Source organism: Pseudorasbora parva, chromosome 23 (genome assembly GCF_024679245.1).
Source record: "Pseudorasbora parva isolate DD20220531a chromosome 23, ASM2467924v1, whole genome shotgun sequence".
NCBI lineage: Eukaryota > Metazoa > Chordata > Actinopteri > Cypriniformes > Gobionidae > Pseudorasbora > Pseudorasbora parva.
Window position 1 is genome coordinate 3,148,609 of NC_090194.1, and position 21,311 is coordinate 3,169,919.

At 36.9% G+C, this 21,311-nt stretch overlaps 1 protein-coding gene across 1 annotated transcript in view; it reads right to left on the bottom strand.

Annotated features, from left to right (window-relative positions):
* Positions 1–2,154: 2,154 nt before the first annotated feature.
* The window catches only part of esama (endothelial cell adhesion molecule a), a 64,463-nt gene continuing 45,306 nt past the window's right edge, over positions 2,155–21,311 (bottom strand). Inside the window, exons 2-7 of the mRNA XM_067433435.1 lie at positions 14,391–14,533; positions 11,523–11,724; positions 11,187–11,342; positions 7,039–7,161; positions 6,410–6,539; positions 2,155–2,921 (exon numbers count right to left, since the gene is read on the bottom strand). Of these exons, the coding sequence (XP_067289536.1) occupies positions 2,471–2,921; positions 6,410–6,539; positions 7,039–7,161; positions 11,187–11,342; positions 11,523–11,724; positions 14,391–14,533 (1,205 nt within the window). The 3' untranslated portion in view covers positions 2,155–2,470. The remainder of the gene's footprint in view (positions 2,922–6,409; positions 6,540–7,038; positions 7,162–11,186; positions 11,343–11,522; positions 11,725–14,390; positions 14,534–21,311) is intronic.

The window sequence follows — 21,311 nt, forward strand, 5'->3', positions numbered from 1 at the left end:
CTTGAAAAACAGGCCGTTGCACAGTTGAGTACACACAAGTTTTTATGTGAGAAAAAATAAAATAAAATACAGCAGTTGTTTAAAAAGCATTTAAGAATTATGAGGGAAATAAAAAAATAATAATGCAACATAGGCTACATTTTGGCAGACTTACACTATAAAGTAAACACCGCCATTCACAACCTATTTTACTCTGGTAATGACACATTTAAGTAAGTTCATTATGTGCATTAAGAAAATAAGGTCAATTTTGAGTTCATATTTCACTGGTGTATTTATTTCTGGGAAACTAGAAATAGCAGCCTGTGTCACATATTTCTTAAGCTACCATTCATTTTTGCTGGAATGTTGTGAACTGTAAGTATAATTGATAGTAACAGTGGTCTGAAAATTACAAGGTAAAAAACCCTTTCCCCCACATCTACAACCACTGAAGAGAAAATCTTTGGTTGTTTCCAGTCTAGCAGATAAATCATGAACTTATCTGCTGCCATCAATAACCACAGACCTAGAATGAGAAATAAATACCTTATTTACAGTGACTTAAAGGAATGTTTATAATTATTGTTTATATAATCAATACAATACACCATCGAAGATGTAAAATAGAATCATGGGGTACAAAACCAAAATATAAATTAAGATACCGCCAAATTCTACACTTCTAAAAACGACTATATATCAACACAGGTTTATTTTGAATAATTTCTGGCTAAAAACAACAACATTTAAAGGCAAATATAGCAACTTAATAAGATGTCCTCAACATTCCCTTTAACCAGTGCTGCTATGGAACATATGCTATTGATTGTATGTAAACTTAATTATTAAAGGGATAGTTCACCCAAAAATGAAAATAAGCCCGTTTTACTCTCCCTCAAGTCATCCTAGGTGTATATGACATTCTTCTTTCAGATCAATACAAAGTTATATTCAAAATATCCTGCTCTTTATAATGGCAGTGAATGGGTGAAAGTCAATACAAGTGCATCTGTCCATTATAAAATGCTCCACATGACTCCAGGGGGTTAATAAAGGCCTTCTGAAGCAAAGTCATGCGTTTGTGTGAGAAAAATATCCATATTAAAAACTTAATAAACTAAAACAACTAGCTTCCGAGAGATGGCTGTACGCATTGATCCACAGTAAAAGAGTAACCCTTGACCCCTGACATATTCACAAACGCAGAAGTGCAGATGATAGAGCAAAACTAAAAACCGGTCATGAATTAGAAATCTAAAACGAGAATTTACACTAAATGAAAATAACATTTTCTTAGCGATAGAGGATATTTACACTAAGTGCAAATCGCTGTAGATGCTATTATGAAGTCAAAATAGTGATATATTCTATTTTAGACCATGTAAAAGTAGTTCTTTGCAATATGTGTAAATAGTAATTACATACAATTTATACTTTATCTTGACAGATACACTATTTGCACCTTAGTATTGTGGTAGATTACCAGGATGCAATAATAACAGTGAAAATGATTATATTTATTAAAATTATTAAATGTATGCAACATTAATGGGACAATAAATGCCCTCCCAACACTGACCCCTTACCCTACACAATAAATACTTTTATTATTATTATTAGACTTTTTATTAGGCACTTTATTTCCACTTTTAGAACATTGTCTTAATTTTTATTGAAAGTAAATGCCTTTCTGATGTGATTGATTTGTGATGGGAAAAGAGAGAAGAACGAGCTCAGCTAAAGGTGGATTCGAGCCCAGGTTGATTGTGTCATAAAGACCCTTAAGCCTTACGCTTTACTGACTGCGCCACTGAAAACATTGAAATATGTGTGTTTTTTTAAACCCAAACCAGGCATTGTTAGGCGGAGCTAGTGTGAATAGCACTTGTCATCAAGGCACGCTCTTTGCACTTGGTGTAAATAGACACACCGTTTTTGGCAGAACTCAGAAGAATGTCATATACACCTGGGATGACATGAGGGTGAGGAAATCATGGACTAATTTTCATTTTTGGGTGAACTATCCCTTTAATGAGGAGTGTCTGTATAAGGTGGAATAGTGGACCTTTCATTTGTTTTCATCAAGGCAAGTTAGCATCTTTAGTTCGCAAAAGAATAATCAGCAAAGCAGTAACAGCAAAACATTTTCATGAAAAACCAAAGTGAATAATCTCAGTGTCTTCTTGTTTATTGTTTAACAAGTTCCACTTTACAGAAAGTAGATGCTTTTCTGTAATACTTTGAACAGTAAAAAAAACTATTTATAAAACAATACAATGAGCATATTTATATTTGTTTACGTTTCTTATATATATATAAAAAATAAAATAAAAAATGTAAATAAAGAAAATTACACCATGCTGTTTCCATACAGAGGCAATAAGCTTATCGGTTCCAGTCCGTCCTTTCTAATGTGCTTGAGTTTTTAGGGCCGCGGACAGGATGTCTTCTTCCCTCTTTACCTTTGGAGGTTCGGCAGAAGTGATTTTTACACCAGAGATCCGGCCTGGTTTTGCGCCGGCACCATGATGGGAACCCCTCCCATGCGGGAGATATTGGCGGCAGTTACGGTGGTTGGCAGGACTGGCGGGCGTGGAATCTGAGGCTGGGCTGAGGCTGACCGGGGCATTGAGGTGTTCTGGTAGCCTCCGTTGGTGCTGGGTCCTATTGGACCACGGGGCAGGGTGGGGTTGGTGTTGTAGCCCGGCAAAGTGCGCTCCAATGTGGCATCTTCCGGAGGCTGTGAGCGGAAGCCGGCTGTGCTGCCTGTGGCCGTGGTGATGGATGCGGTGTCGGAGTGAGGGTAATGGTGGTGGTTGTGGTGGTCTCGCGGGTAAGAGCTGGTTTGAATGGAGGACAGGGTGCCGTTTTTAGAGATGATGTCAGATCCAGTGCCACTCTTGGCCCATGAGACGCGTTTGGGAGCCTGAGCATCCTCCCTGAAACACACAAAAACACTTAAGGGTTAGTTCACCCAAAAATGTAAGTATGTAATTAATTACTTACCCTAATGTCGTTGGACACCCGTCAGACCTCCGCTCATCTTCAGACACAGATGAAGATATTAGTGTTGAAATCCGATGGCTCAGAAAGGCCTTCATTGACACCAATGTCATTTCCTCTCTCAAGACCCATAAAGGCACTAAAGACGTTACAAAGCCCATCTCACTACAGCGGCTCTACAATCATTTTATGAAGTGACGAGAATAGTTTTTGTGCACAAAAAACCCCCTAAATAAAGAGTTATATAGTGATGGGCTGATTTCAAAACAAAGTTTCGAACTGTAATGAACCGATTCATGATTCGGATCGCGTGTCAAACTGCTGAAATCACGTGACTTTGGCGATCCGAATCATGAATCGATCGACTGATTCATAACGTTCTAAACTTTGTTTTGAAATCGGTCCATCACTATATAAGTCGTTATTTAGTTTTTTTGTGCACAAAAACTATTCTGGTGTCTGATTACAAATGATTGTAGAGCCGCTGTAGTGAGATGGGCTTTGTAACGACGTCTTTAGTGCCTTTATGGGTCTTGAGAGAGGAAATGACATTGGTGTCAATGAAGGCTTTTCTGAGCCATCGGATTTCAACACTAATATCTTCATCTGTGTGTGAAGATGAACGGAGGTCTGACGGGTGTCCAACAACATTAGGGTAAGTAATTAATGACAGAATTTTCATTTTTGGGTGAACTAACCCCTTTAGTGTCTACACAAGTTATAAATCATGAAACAATTTTGAAGTTAAGTGGGGACACTAAAATTTCAATCTAAGTTTTCAACTAAATCCAAATAAAATTAATTACTAAATTAACTGCATTAACTATATCACTGATCTGCCCACATTGTCGCTATATGATAAATAGAAATGAGTTGATGTTTTATCCAGAGCGACATTACAGCAGAATCAAATGTTGTTGCAATATTGTCCAGTTTAACACTGTGAAGCTGCTTTGAAACACTCGTCATTGTATACATAAAGCGCTGTACACATACATTTGACTTGACTTGAAGTCCTTGGACATAACTGTGTCTTTTCACTCGTATGTCCCTGTTGTGTGGGAGGGTGTATGTGCGGGGACGTGTGTTTGTGCTCTCCTCGTTCTCCACACCCATTAGAGTGTGACAAATGTGGTTGATTATACAGGCAGGGTGGAGTGGGCGGCTTGCACAACTGCAGATATATTTTGGGGAATTTTCTAATGAAAGATTGAACTACATAAGGATGCAGAAAGTATCCCTCTCTGAAGCTTTATTTGTAAAATGAAGACATTTCAATAACTAATTGATTTTAAATTGTAATTATGGATGCTCCTTAACTTGCCAATCGCTCAGCAGTAAATAGTAGTGGGCAGTAAGCAGTGAGCTTAAAAAAAAAAAAGCATGTCATTCAATGATGTGCATTTATTGCATGGATAGAACAACATGACATGTCTAAAATGCATGTGCATAGTTCAGTTAAATGACCAAGTTTACTTTGGGTGCTTTAGCATAGATTGTGTGAGGCAAACGGTTCACTGAAATAAGCCGGAGTGACTGCGGTTACGCCCACTAAGTGGCAAAAAGATTTGCCAACGTGAATGACACACAAAACACATCTAAAATGGGAATAAGGTTTGAGATTGACTGTATAAATACATTTGACAAGAAATCCGAGGTTTATTTTTTTATAGATGAAAGCTACAGAAGAGAGAAGCAAACAGATCTCTGCAAACACAGAAACAACTGAACTCCAGCCAGCGAAACGTGGATTTGCTGTTATCATTTTTGGTCAGTATGTTGAATTCTGGGGTAAAATCTTACCCTTTATATTTTATTAACACATCATCAGTTAAATATTAACCATCATATATTCTGCATAATTTGATGTTTTTAAACAAACACAGAAAAAACGATATGTGTGTGGTGTGGCAAACAGCAGGGCGAGGGACTGCGAGAGCAGGCCGGTGACGAGTGGTAATGAGTACCAGCTGCGTGACACACCGGTCTCGTCTCGCGGCCAAGGGACGGGAGCATAAAAGGAGGAGCGAAGGCAGCGGAAGACGAGAGAGGACCAGGCCTGGACTTTATGTTAAGTTTTGTTATGTGTGTGTGGGCAGTCGTCCGTGAGGGGCTGCCCGCGGTTTACTTTCGTTTTGTTTATTTAATAAAAGTTGTTAAACGTTTGCCGGTTCCCGCCTCCTTCCTATCGACAAACTTTATTACAATGTGATATACGTATATAATAAGTTTTAGGGCTGGACGAGTCAATTTGACATTATGTATAACAGTAATATAAGTGATTACCTGGATTTAGACCTGCCTTTATTGTATTTATATGAAGAGTTATAGAGAGGATAGAGAGGCAAATTTGCTTTATGTTGAAATCAGGCTCATATAAATGTCATGACTCCTGACTGCATGGCAATATCCATGGATCACTGGATCTTTGGTAAGTTGCAAAGAACTATGTTGAGTCCAAATTTGAGTATAATCGTTAGTTTTTACTTGTGTTTTCGCAGTTTCCCCTATTAACTCCAGTCATCCAGCAGCTCTTTTGCCACTCGTCCCGGTCCTATTTATCAATCAGATGCGTGAGGAAGTGATTTGCGCTCGTTATATAGTGTTTGTTATTATAGCTCTCGGCCACTCATCTGTGCTCTAGCTGCATTTTCGTTCAAAATTATCACTGGATTAGAGAAAGAAAAATTGCATTTTTTATCAACTTTAGACATGTAGATCACGTTTGTGCATTAATGTTTGTATTGTGTGCTTTGAGTGCAAAATGTAGTAAAATTGTCCAAGATGTAGAATAACAGAAGGAAAAAACACCATTAACTTAAGTGAATGAATAATCATGTTCACACATGGCTTTATTTGAATGTTTCATACCATAAAACTAAGTTTTGTAAAAAAAAAAAAATATATATATATATATATCATTAAATATAATATAAATAGCCACTGACTTGGTACTTTTTTATTTACTGGTTCATTGAAACAAACTGTTCAAAAGAACCTTTTGCAGAAATTAATTGGACAACCAATAATTATTAGTACATGAGAGACAAATGAATGATTAACACTCCAAGCACGCTCCTTGTGGGGAGTTGAATTGTTAAATGGTGTAAACTGGTAATTGTATTGGATCAATCCCTTTTAAGGGGCTCTCTTCGTAGTGGATTGCCAATATTTTACAATGCATTTTCTCCAGTTTACAAATAGCAGGGAGGTAAGAACGCCATTTATTTAGCTTTTTTGATGTATAAACCAACTGGTTTTCTGTTTGTTATTTTAGCCTATCGTTTTTTTAGTTATTGTCCCTAAATGAAACAATTTTTGTCTAAAATAAACTTTTTGCTGCATTCAGTTGCTTGTTGTGAGAGTTTGTGGGAGCAGGAGACATCAATGCATAACATCAATCATTAAATCATAATTATCATACTTGATTTCATTGGCCAAATCCTCCTCTGTGTCTTTCCGTCTTGTCCACATGAAGACGAGGAAGATAATGATCAGGATGAGAGCCACAATACAACCAAACGTAACACCAGCGATCATCCCAGCATTAGTTGCTGCACAAAAAGAACAGGACAAGTTAATGTATGCCACATCGAGTAAATATTACAAACAGATACATTACATTCAAAAGTTTGGGGTCAACATGATTTTTTATGTTTTTGAAATAAGTCATTGTTATTTGATCAAAAATACAGTAATAGTATGATATATTGTTACAATTTAAAATAACTTTTCTATATTTTAGATGTTTTATATAAAATTTTATGATTGCAAAGCTGAATTTTCAGTCTTTGTGTCACACGCTTCTTCAGAAATTATTCTAATATGCTGATTTGGTGCTCAAGAAACATTTCTAATTATTGTCAATGTTGACAACAGTCATGCTACTTAACGTTTTTGTGGAAGCTGTAATACATTTCTTAAATGAATAGAAAGTTCATGTAATTTTAATGTCACTTTTGATCAATTTAATACTGAATAAAAGTTACAAACATAAAAAAAGACCCCAAACTTGAGCAGGAGTTTATGTGATGAGCAAACAGCAGTACACACATGTGATGACCTCCAGGTTGATGTAGCATGTCTCCTCTCCTGCAGAGTTGGACGAAGTGCACACGTACTTTCCTGACATATTACTGCTCAGATTGTTCAGTTTTAACGTTCCTGCCGTTTCATCTACAACAACACAACAGTGTGAGGTTAAAGTCAGACTTGCATTTTTTAAAAAATACCTTAAATAAGCCAGAGATCCCAAAAATGTAATATTGGAAACAGAGATTGTGTAACAGTAAACGATTAAGTCCACCATATCCAAGGATTTTATTCCGGTGCTCAAGAATGATATAATGACAAATAAATAGTTTTAAGGTTTAATCTCAATCTGTTTCATGCTAAAAGGATTAGTTTAGCAAAAAATGTATTCACATTAATTTTTTACATATAAAAATTGCCATTTCCTCCATTCGCCTTATTCACCTGGCGGCACAGTGTCCACGTTGACACTATATGATAGATTAAAATAAGCTGATAACATCACCGTTTTCTCCAGAATGACTAGAGCCGAATCAAATTTTGTTGCAATATTGTCCTGTTTAACACCGTGATGCTGCTTTGGAACAATCGGCATTGTAAAAGCGCTAAATAAAGCTGACTTGACATGTCCCAGTCTTGCTATTGCTTGAGTCTTTTGAACTTCGTCTGTGTTTTGTTGTGTTGTATAACGAAGACCCGAGACCTGCTCCAGGTTTTAACCATGTTCACTTTATCTGCCTTCAGCCCTGCCCCGTGACCCCAACATTACATATATGCTTCAGGGTGACAGTAGGTGACTCATTTATGACGTATTATGACAGTCTGTAGTAAAATGCAGAAATTACGACCAGGATCCCTTCTGATATTTTTTTTAATCCACACTCCATGTAATCCCTTATCCTCTGGAAAACGGTGAAAGGTTTGTCCTCTGTTGGATTTTTTCCTGAGTGACGAAGTGCAGTGACACAGAATGCTACTAATGATTAGTACCGTATCGGAGTCCAGCTTCCGGGTTTGTGTACCCCTCAACGGCGTTAGAGTTTTCAAAATGGCCGCCAGGTGAATAAGGCGAATTGAACACAAAAGGAAATATTTTAAGTAACATAATTGGTCTTTTCCACTGAAGCACAAGCTTCAAAAAAGGATGAGAAGCACCTTTACAGTATCATAAAAGTGGTCAATGACCCGTGTGCTGTATTGCAAAGTCTTACGAATGCTTAAATGTGACAAACTGACCAAAATAACGTTAATATTTGAGCCATACCATGAGTAGCAATGCAATATGGCCATATATGAGCACGACTGTGATTCGGCGGTAGGTAATATAATGCACAGTTACGAAATGTGATATTGTGTTTATACAACAGTTTGACAGCTTAAGTGTGTAAATAAAAAAGACACATCAACGGAGTGTCTTTAAAATCTCTCTTTTATACAGAATTATTTTCTTCCACCACGGATTTAAATCTCAAGTTGACTGTGTGACATTTGAGCCCAAGCCTCCATACTAATGAAACATCACGCTCTATATACTGGGCTTAAGTTAAATATAGCCTAACGTTAAATATAAGGTTATAAAAGTTAATTTTTCCCTTAACTAAAATCAATTTGCTCTGGAACATGTTATAGATTAATAACACTAAAGATTGTCCGTTTGATACACCCCAAATGAATTATATCTTATGTTCCACCACTATCTACACACAGTAAGATAATCACAGACAGGAGCACTGGTATATTTTTCTTTTTAAGGCCATACTTTGTAAACTGCTTCCATACTTATGTTCTTTTCTTATTCCAAATGTCACTATGATATTCCATAAACATAAACTGTTTTCAGTGAAGTTTTTGCACCTTTGTCCTGGTATACATTGCAGAAATCTACCGACAAAGGCACTGTTTAAAACTAGGATAAAGGACTGTCATGTTACTGAGCGCTGCTGGCGATTATGTTGAGATGATGTTTAATTGCCAAATGTCTTCTCCGGTTAAATTTGTGTCTATGTATTTTATCTTGTCTTGGCCAGGACTCCCTTGAAAAGGATATTTTGAATCTCAATGGGATTATTTCTAGGTAAAATAAAGGATAAAAAATAAGTAAGAACCAGCTGCAAATTCCCCAAGGACTGTCTGAGATGAAGCGATTCTCTGCGGATACATGAGCACTGAGCGGCCGCTGGCGGCCTGGAGCTCACATCTGCCACAAAGGCACTTTTTTTACATATGCTTCACATATTTGAGGTCTAGATAGCTACATTCTCCTAAAAACAACTCTTCGAACTACATTCCGACACAATAATAATTGTAAAAAAAAAAAACATAAAAAAAAAATAGGTGAATTTCTCAACCGCCATGATAGTCGTCGCAAACAGTGAACTGGATCAGATTTGAGAACCAGAAAGAACTGTTGTATGTTCATGAATAACCTCATCTCCCAGTGAGCTGGTAATAGAGTTTAGATTCTCTGCCCGAGCCCGAACCCGAACCTGACCCGAACCGACCCGCGGGCCGGGCTGAGATTTCTCTGCACTATCCTCGGGTCGGGTAGGGCCGGGCCCGTGATCAAGCGGTTTTTTTTTTTTTTAATTTACTAGTCTAATTGGGTGGGCAGAAAGCTATGCTATAATCAGAAATTATATATACATATTTAGCAAAGTAAGAACTAATACAACAACTAAGAAACAAATGTGTAGTCTACAAAGTTGCACTTGTCAGGATTAGTGTAAAAATGCGCGTTAAACTCACAGCTCGAGCAGTGATGGAGCGCAGCGTTATAAACAGAAACGCTCTGTGTCAAGAGCTGCTCGCGTGAACACTGCACTCTGCTTAATTAAATATCTTCGAATCGTTTCGTTTAAAAGTGGTCATTTCAAGCTTTCTATACGCATATTTCTCATGTCTGTGAGGCGAGTAGCTGCTGAGGTTGGGTTTATTTATGAGACGCGCTCCAGTGCACGAGCAATGAAAGCGATCACTCCCACGACTTCACCTCACGATTATAGTCTGCTATTTGCTTTTTATTTATTAAATCCAGGCAATTGGCCTAAGAAACTTTTTTAAAATTAAGATACAATTTAAACAAAACGAAAAAAATGCTTTCAACAAAACAAAACTTAATATTAAACTAAATATAACCACCAAAATCATTTCTGACCCACTCGCATCTTTTCACTCATCATAATCAGATGAAATATGTAAAAATAATATTATAATATTTAAACATAAATATGAAGGAAAAAAACACATTGTTTAATGGCTACAACAAAGTGAGCTACAGATAACTGTCTGAGCTGGATTTGAGCAGACATCAGTTTACCGGTGAGCGGATCATGAGCGCGCGCCTGCGGATTATTGAGCGGAGTCAAGTCAGCTTTATTTATAGCCTATAGCGCTTTTACAATGACGATTGTTTCAAAGCAGCTTCAAAGTGTTAAACATGACAATATTGCAACAAAATGTTATTCGGCTGTACAGTCGCTGTGGAGAAAACTGAAAACTAAATGTAGTTTTATCATGAGCCTCACCGGTCCGCTTCGCTGCGCTTTGCTCATTACAGGCTCGTTCTCGTCAGAACGCCCACATATTGAACAATGGTCGGGTTTAAATCGGGCTCGGGCTCATAATTACAGTTAATGTGTCGGGCCGGGTCGGGCTCGGACACAACGTGCACGGGCTCGGGTAGGGTCGGGCTTGATTTTTTGAGCCCGATCTAACCTCTAGCTGGTAACCACTACAAATGGATCCTGAGTCATCTAGATGACTTTTAGTATACTTTTATGGTGCTTTCTTTGTCAGTGGCTGGGACATTCCTCAAAAATGCCCCCTTTTTCACAGGCTCTTTTCACACTCTTGTTTTGGTATGTGTTCATAATTTCTCATTATGTCCCTAATTTGGCATGAGTTTTCACAAATAAAACAAGTGAGTCACAGCACAACTATGATATATGTATCTCGTAACTTTTTTTCTTTCACTTCAGTGGCTCTGCAGTGTGACATTTATATCAGATATATAGATTTATATTACGTACAAATGTTCACTGTAAAAAAGACAGTCATACGTGATTGAAAGACATTTTTGGGGTAACATGTTGAAATGTGAATATGCTAATAGAAAGAAAATTGAAATGAATACTTAATGTAAACATGTTCTCGTGGATACACAGACTCACTTAGTGCGGGAGAGAAAAAGACTTCTGAGGTCGGGCTCATCTTGGTCCACTTGTATTTAGGGGCCGGTTTACCATCATTAGAGTTACAGGCCAGAGTGATGTTTCCTTTGAGGACAGGCTTTTCTTTAACCTGACACACCGGCACCGAGGGAGGAACTGAAAGAGACACGATGTGATGTTAAATAAGGGCTAAAATTATTTTTTGGATGCTTTTTCTGTGAAACGCAGCAAGAATACTTGGCTTGTGTCACAGAACACATCTGAGAGAGTATTGTGGTTAGGCTTGTGTGAGTTATGCCTTTGTGTGTGTGCCATATTGTGGCAGCAAATACACACCTTTAACATTAAGGGTCAGCTCTTTGGCGAGTCCTCCGCCCCCGGGGATCAGGACCTGGCACATGTACTTCCCTGAGTCCGATGCTTTGGTGTTGTTAATGAACAGGGACACATTGGTGTCAGGCATTGAATGGACAAAACCAGCTCGACCTGCAATCTGGGAAGTGCCATAATTTATCTCTCCAGTGACGAACGAGATGATCTAAAGAAAGACAAAGAGTTGGGAGGGATCATGATGAGAAATGAGGAATGAATAGTTAATAATTATGCTGATTTATGGTGAGAATCTTTGTTTTCATGTCTAACTATGAACAAAATACCCATTTAAACAAAATACCCATAAAAAGTTTTCCAGACTTTGGACTTGAACGTGGCTGGCATTTATTATTTCACTCACACTGCTGTCCGCTATCCCGTTAAAAAACTCTTTTTCTTAGGCTAGTTAACTTGTGTTCATGTTTCCCTCATTCATGTGTTGATCGCCACCTTGAGAAGCCATGAAGTAGCGATGCTGAGAGCAGGGAAATCTATTCAGAGCCCCTTATTTTATTAAAATATTAGTAATTGGTGCCAGCGTATCAATTCTCCTATTGCATGGAGCAGGAGAACAATATGTCGCTATATATATATATATATATATATATATATATATATATATATATATATATATATATATATATATATATATATATATACATTCAAATATGAATGCATTTACTATAATATTTGTTTTAATATTTAAGGCAGCATTTATTTGATCAAAAATACAATAAAACAGCAATATCAGTGTCACATGATCCTTCAGTGGTTCACAGCTGTTCCTTCCTTGGACCACTTGTGATAGATACTGACCACCGCTTGCCCATTTTTCCTTCTTCTAACACATCAACTTTAACAAAAAAAATTTCACTTGCTGCCTAATATATCCCACCCACTAACAGGAGCTGTAATGAATAATCAGTGTTATTTACTTCACCTGTCATAATGTTATGCCTGATCGGTGTACACACACACACACACACACACACACACACACACACACACACACACACACACACATTTTTAGAAAGTCAGAAAACACTCCACTGCGCAAAAAAGTACAATAACAAAAAGGAAATGACATAAGATCAGTGGCAGTGACAGAATTTCTCAGTGGACTGGTCTAAAAGATTCATCTCAGAATAACCTTTCTGTGAGTTAATCTCAACTGAAGAAAATGCAGAATGGAGGATTTCACAATCTGCAGATAATACGGTTTCTTACAGAATAATGAGATGCCATGTAATCCATAATGAAAAAGAACTGCTGCCAAGAGTGTACATTTCAATCACAGCATTAGAGGCTCTTAGGGTGAGATGGACTGAACTCGCAGGCAGTATGAGTTAAAGTGATGATGACCCACAGACAGAACCACAACGTGGATAAACCATTCAAAATGTAAAAAAAAGGAAATAAGAAAAACCTTTGGACACTTTTAATAAATAAAATCATTCCACAATAATGTTCAATAAAGTAATTCATCATCCAAATCATAACATGCACAGATGGTGCTAAACTTTCTGGCATCAGGACAAAAACTAAGGAATGATCCCACCCATAATACCACACCATTTCAAAATCTAATTTGGACTGACATAACATGATCAGATTTGATTATAAATCTTTTCTGAATCCTCTCGCCGTTCCGGAAACATGTTGACACGAGCAATGATAATGAGGAGCAGGATTACCTCCCTGTGCACTCGACCCCTACAGACTTTATATTCCATCATGTTACGTGCTCTTAACTGCTCCAAATTAATCTATTTAGAAATCATTATGAGTTTGATAAAACAATCAAATCTGATCAGGCCTAAAGATACTACACTCATATTGCTCATTTACTCATATAGCGATCACAACCTATTGAATGAACTATTAGTGGCCAAAAGTCATATTTCTTTTTAATAACCCTACCTGTTTAATTACAACATCAAAATATGAGGAAAATATTTTAAATATGAGGGGGGAAACTCTAAACGGGGTCAAGGTATTTATCAGAAAAAAGTATTTGGCAAATATTTTTTTTGCAAATTACAGCGACAGGTTTTATTTTACTGTGCAAAAAGAAATGCATAGAAAAATAAGCATACCTTGACTGCAACATAATCAGTTATTAATGCAGTGGTGGTTCTCTCTTGTTTTGGTATGTGTTCATAATTTCTCATTATGTCCATAATTTGGCATGAGTTTTCACAAATAAAACAACTGAGTCAAAGCACAACTATGATATATGTATCTCGTAACTTTTTTTCTTCCACTTCAGTGGTTCTACAGTGTGACATTTATATCAGATATATAGATTTATATTACGCACAAATGTTCACTGTAAACATTTTTTTTAAATCCATGAAAATAGAGCACAAAAAAAAAGTATTTGTTTTTTGTATACTTAAAAAAGCCACACACACTTTTAGTTAAAGTAACAAAAAAATTGAACAGTAAATAGGCCTATATTAAAATAATTTAAAATATCAATATATTATTCTTCGTTCAGTTCTATGAAACAGAATCAGATTTAACAATTAGAAATAAAGTAGAGGAGGGGAGACGTATTTTCTGCCTTTTTGTCTTTTGGACAAAAAACAAAAATGGCATTTTTTTACATTTCGGTGGGTAATGAATATGACAGAATGTATTTTGCATTACCCATTGCATTAGGTTGTGTTTTAATGGTTATCGGTAATTTCTGTAAAATGACTGGATAATCCTGTCAGAAAATTACCATTACAATAAAAAAAATCTATATGCAAAAATCAAAATGTGTAATCATTTTTAGATAGAGAACTGCATATCACACAAAAACATCATATAGCAAAAGACAGTCACCATTTCTGTGCTGCTGGACATGTAGTTCCAGACGACCGTGTTTTTCTGTTTGTCACCGCCCGTGTAAGATGCCTGCAGAACTACCATCTTCCCCTGGATCACTTCTACATTTGTATAAGGCATCTGAAGATCAGCCAGGTCACCTGAAAGGACAAAGACAGAAAGAAAAACATCGATTAATAGCCAGTGAAACACAAAACACTGACATTCAACCTGGTTGATGAACCACATGTCCTGGTGCACTCCTCTGAAACTCCAATAAAAGCATCCCGGAGTGACTTACACTCCCCCAAGTGGAGGTAAACCAGCTGAATCCAGCTGTCCTGGTTCGTCTGTTCTGCCAGATTGGCCAAAATGTTTCGACTCAGCTCCCGGAGAAACAGACACTCGCCATGCACAGACTCATAAGAGAGAATCTGCTTCTAAAATCCTCTTGTCATTTAGATGAAAGTCCACATGCAGGGTGACGCAACTGCCGATCATCTTATTTTAGGCTTAGCGGAAGGTACGAGGGAGAGGAGGGAGAGCCTCAATGCCATGTGTATGTCGAATCCACTAATCCTCAACTGGAATCCTGCTTGTGCTAACATTTTCTCCTGCTTTATGTTTGCGTATTGGTCTTTAGATGATATATAATGTAATTGCTTCAATTGACCGTCTCCAAATAAAGCCATTGCTTAATTCAGAAATGTAGCCTACATGTGGGGCAGGATCAAAAATCAAAACGCATTATGAATGTATAAAGGAATTAATCTGCTTTCGTGGAAAATCTTGATCAACAGTTTGTTTCATACGTCAAAGGGGAAAACAGATGGCCTGATTTATCTTAAAGAGGATGGCTGATGCTGTGTTGATCCTCATGCTAAGCATCACCAACATAAAAAAAAAATGATGGATGTATGACTGAGTATTTCTGTGCCAAATACACTCCTTCAGGATTCAAACAAGTTTTGGAAAGAAAAAAAAAGTGGAGCATGGGGCTGAGAGGTCATAATGGTTGGAATTGCTTGTATGGGCACTTCTCTTGCATGAGCGCACGCACGCACACACACACGCACGCGCACGCACGCGCACGCACACGCACGCACACGCACACGCACGCGCACGCGCACGCGCACGCACACGCACACGCACACATACACACACACACACACACACACACACACACACACACACACACACGTTTCACTATATTAGTGAGGACATTACATGGACTTCCATTGATTTTATATCAGGTTAATGATACTTTCTATCCCCTAACCCAACCCCTATCCCTAAACCTACCCATCACAGAAATATGCAAAACAATACATTTAAATAAAAACATGTTTTGGCCGATTTATAAGCCTTTTTAACTAGTGTGGGCCAGACCAATGTCCTCGCTAGTGAGTTGTTTTCATATTTTACTATATAAGTGAGGACATTTGTGCCCTCACAAGTATTGTCAAACAAGGAACACACACACACACACACCAAAGTGGGTTACGGGAGGCGCTGTTATTCTGTTCAGACGAAATCAACAATGAAGTGCGTTTCAGATGAGAGGGAAAGATAACCTTGTTCAGCTTCCCAAATGACCCAGCAATAAAAACATGTGCGGATGCATTTAAACACACTCAATACATGAAGCAGGGCAAACCTTACTGCCGTTAGAATGACCCTAAAACTCAAGATATCACGGCAAAATTCCCCTCTATGAGTTTTCATCTTATTTTTTATATCATATGATATAGTTAAGCAATATCACATGAACAATCTTTATATTCACATATAAATCGTTTCAAATCTGTATAATATATGACTTTATGAGAAACATAAAAATATATTTTGAAGAATGTTAACCAAACATTTTTGGTCCATAAATATATCTAAATCCCAAATCAGATGCACAAATAATGGTTGTTGTAGCCTAAATGTGTAATCAATTCTGTTGAATCAAATAAAACATTTATTTCTAAAGTTAATTTTTGTAATGTCTGTTTGATGCTTTTTACATTTAACACAATAATCATTATCTTTTGGGGGTAATTTCTCAGCCAAATTTGATGTGTAATTAATATAATTAGATTAGATTAATTATTCATGCACTTAAATGGATTAAATGGATCATGTAATTAATTAGACGCTTGGCAGCCCTGTTTAAAATATAGTCAAATAGAAAACGGTAATTAAAATTCTTTTTTTTCTCACTGACCTGCACTTCAACAGTAAATGCACATTAGATATTTTTGATGAGTATTCGTGCCTTTCAAACACACTTTTAATTCCGTGAATTAGAGTTTATTATATCCTATCAACTAGATTTGTCAAGTTGTTATAGTTTCCAGCATGAACAACAGCACCGTTTGACCATTTTATAATGTTCATTAACAATAGCACACATACATTTTCCTGAATCTGCATGCTAGGATCACATACAAAGCATGTTAAGCTCTAAGAAGCTTACAAGTAATGCTTAAAATTAGAGAGAATTTTTGTTCTATTATTATTATAATAATTTTCCATGGAATAAACTGTATTACTGTCTGGATACCAATAGAAGGCAGCAAATCCTATGCAATAAACTCACTCAGGTTTAATGCAACACTACTAGTGTTGTTTTGCAAAATATAAATAAATATAATTAATAAATATAGATAGAAAATAATAGTGTTACTTGCACTTTACCACTGAAATTTCTTGATTTGTGAATTATATGACAGATTATGCAGTCAATCTGCGTTCAGTGTTTCAATAATCAGTGTTTTATACCAAAGAAGAGCTTCTGAATCATTAGGCGCAATAACCAGCATCCCCAAGTCTCCATCTCTAGATCTCTCTCCTAAAGCCTGAATAAGAGATTAAACTAGCTCAGTGGAAAACATCATTAAACATCTCTCATTAATCTCAGCACTTTTGGGAATGTTTCTCTCTCTTGTGAACACAGTCTCTCAGATCCACATAATGATCTTAGCCGTGCTTGAATTATCCTACTAAACTCAGTGAACAACCTCAAACAAACATGAAGACCTTTACATGCCACAAGAGGAACGCATTAGTACGGTGGATGTGAAGTCACATGGGAGAGTTTAGGACGTGCTAACCAACGGCCAACTCAAATGTAGTGGTTTATAGCCATTTAATAATGACGAATGACTCCTCTGGGAGACGGTTTTTCCATTTCCTGACTCTCCGAGCATATCAGCATCTTCTGATTTAGCCGGTAATGATAAGACATTCCAGCACTGTCCCAGTCCCATCAGCCTAATGAGCCTGCAAATGATTTCTGGCATTAGAGTCCTCAAACTGTGTGTATACAAATGTTTCGCTGATGCAAATGTGCTTTTGTTTGTTCTGTTGCGATCGTGAACCCCAGAAGGTTTGAGGGAAAAGGACAGGTATGTGCAATGAGAAGAACATACAGAGAGAACGCAGATCGGATCTTAATAATGGAGGGACACTCTGTTAGAATAAAGAGACGAAGAGTGTGTTATAAATCTGTTTAGATCCTTCCCATGGGTCTGATCTGAATAATATATGTTACTGAGTGTCATGAAGTCAGAATGGAGATGGAACGATCTAGATGTGCCTTGAATTAATATCACTCCTGCCACACAGCTGGGAACGTACTGAGGTTTCATCAACCAAAAACTCAACCAGTCAGTCGTAGACACAGTGTGACAGTTCTCTCCAATTTTAGGCCAATTTCTTATTAAATTATATTTGGGTAACACTTTACAATAAGGTTGTATTAGTTAACATTAGTTAAAGGACAACTCCGATGAGAAATGAGCCTAGGGGTAATTAACAGATGGTTAGCGAGTAGATCGTTCTCTGGGATGCGTTTTCATGAAAATCGAATGTAAAGAGTTTTATCTCTAAAAACAGATTAGCTTATAACACTAGTCTATGGGGCACAGGGTAGTGAAATTAAATCACTAGTTAACACCACTAACAAGACTAAAAATAGCCTCACACTAACACGGCAGCATAATGAGGGTCCCTACATGCAAACCGAAGCATTGAGAACTTTGTAAGAGTACAAACAGTTTAATAAGAAGATACTTTATAAACATAGTGCCTTATGTGTTCACGGACAGCAGCCATCTTGGAAAACAGTCTCGACTCGTCGATCCACGAGCGCTGTTCTAAGTGAGCTGATCGATAGGAATTAAGTTTGTGAAATGTAACAACATGGACATTTTTATTTTTATTTATTTATTTTCTCTGTTGCGTTCAGTGCTTTCTTCCGGAAACAACGGACCATATGAGATTCAGTCACAGTTCATCACTTAGCAGAGCTCTCGTCGCTCGATGAGTCGAGACTGTTTTCCAAGATGGCTGCTGTCCGTGAACGCGTAATGAACTGTGTTTATAAAGTATCTTCTTATTAAACTGTTTGTACTCTTACAAAGTTCTCAATGCTTGGGTTTGCATGTAGGGACCCTCATTATGCTGCCGTGTTAGTCTGAGGCTATTTTGAGTCTTGTTGGTGGTGTTAACTAGCCATTTAATTTCACTACCCTGTGCCCCATAGACTACTGTTATAAGCTAATCTGTTTTTAAAGATAAAAATCTTTACATTCGATTTCCATGAAAACGCATCCCAGAGAACGATCTACTCTCTAATCATCTGTTAATCACCCCTAGGGTCATTTCTCACCGGAGTTGTCCTTTAATGCTTTAGTTAACATGAATGGTTAACTGAACACTGACTTATTCTTGTTAAAAAAATGTGTGTACAAACTATTCACACAACTGTTGATACTATAAAACAGCCTAGATTAATGCGAGAACTACAGGTTAAATGTTTGAAATGACTTATTTTCTAATGCTTTAGAAAAAGAAAAGAAAAATCTCACTGACAAAAAAAAAAAAAAAAACTCGTCTGCTCACTAGCACTGCATTTATTTGTTAAAGGAACAAATAAATGCAGTGTTAGTGAGCAGACGCTAGGCTTGGGCGGTAATACGGTAAAATGGTATACCGCGGGATCTAAAAATAGCAACGGTATCAGTTTCAATACCGTCAAACCGTCAAAAAAAACAAAAAACAGATCAACTTACATATTGCTGATCAACAATTAATTATTAAATATTTAATAAGTTGAACTAATTAAACTATTTACATATTAAATACTATTTATTTATTAAATGCCTAAATATGTGTATGCGTTGTTGTAACAGCGTGGATGAGAAAGAGAGAGAGAGGGGAAAAGACGGCGAGTCGGGCACTGAGTTATTATCGAAAAAGAACACAACTTCTGCAGTTTGGAAGTATTTTGGGTTTTGACGGTAAATACAGACGAGGCAATTTGCAAATTGTGCAACAAAAAGATGACCGCGAGAGATGGAAATACCTTGAACCTAAGGGCGCATATCCGAAACCCATCCCCACTGCTGCGTGGATGAAAAACCGAGCGCACCCTCTGACTATGCTGTAATATTGCCGAAGCCTTTTGTCACACAGCTGGCAATGTAAGCAATAAGCATGAACTCCACAAAAATCAAGTGGACATGGGACTCACAAAAAAAAATGTCAAATGTCTGACAATTGTCTCATAACGGTAAGCATAAAACGTGCAGAGAGTTTCTCAGGGGCAGGGGCTCAAATGTAAAAAATAAAATAAAAATATAGGCCTATATATATATATAAGCCAAGCCAACAGTTTGTTGACGCTGTCTTAGCCTTACATCATAATGTTTTAATTATTCACGGTAATACCGTATACCGAGGTAAAATAGGGAGGAGGTTTGACGGTATCAAAATTTGGATACCGCCCAAGCCTAGCAGACGCGTTTTTTTTTTGTTAGTGAGTTTTTTCTTTTCTTTTTCTAAAGCATTAGAAAATAAATCATTTTCAAATGCATATTAAAATGATTATATGTGAATAAAAGACTAAATTCAATCTCTTTATCATATAAAGTGACCAAGTTTCTTCAATAAATTTGGACAAAACGGCTCAACTCATATGGACTAGTTTTACAATCTCTTTATGAACGTTGTTCTGAAGATGAATGAAAGTCTTATAGGTTTGGAATAACATGAGGGTGACTAGATGAGGACAGATTTTTTTTCATTTTTGGGTGAACTAACCTTTTAACCTCATGTCAGACTTACGCAATATACTATGAGTACTGTTTCCAGAAGTCAAATGTCTGAATGGGCAAATATTTCAGTAAATCCCATTCCTGAGTATTTGATAACACACATTAAAACATAGCATTACATAGCATTAACGTACCGTTTCAAATAAATATGACATTAAGACATTAAATAATACAACTAAAACCGCAGAATATACACAACCATTCAAAAGATTGAGATCAGTATGATTTAAAAAAAAAAAAAATACACTTTTTTTCCAGCAAGGATGCATTAAATTGCTCAAAAGGGAAAAATGTCTTCATTGTTGTTCTTTGGAACTTCTGATTCATCAAAGAATCCTGAAAAAAATTAATAATGTAGTGTACATAAATGAACAAATAACATTTGTATTTAAATTGACCAACTCACTTATATTGATGACTATTATATAGAGAAATATAATCATACTTGTACCCTGAGACTCATATGAGAGTGACTACTTCTAATTTATCAGTGATATGCAAGTACTAGATTATAAAAGTCAAGTTTTTAATGTTGTTTATATGTCTATGTGGTGTTTTTAATATGCTTAAGCGTGCAAATTCATAAGTCAACACCATCGCTGAGTATTTTCTCTTTAAAACTGCAGTGAACCAAAGAGTCTCAAAAACACGGTTTGACATCGCTGGTGTTTCACAAACTACCTTATCTTAAAGGGATAGTTCACTTTAAAATGAAAATGCTGTCGTCCTTTACTCACCCTCAAGTTGTATCAAACCTGTATGAATATCTTTCTTCAGCTGAACACAAGGGAAGATATTTTGAAGAATGTCAGTAACCAAACAGTTACCTGGA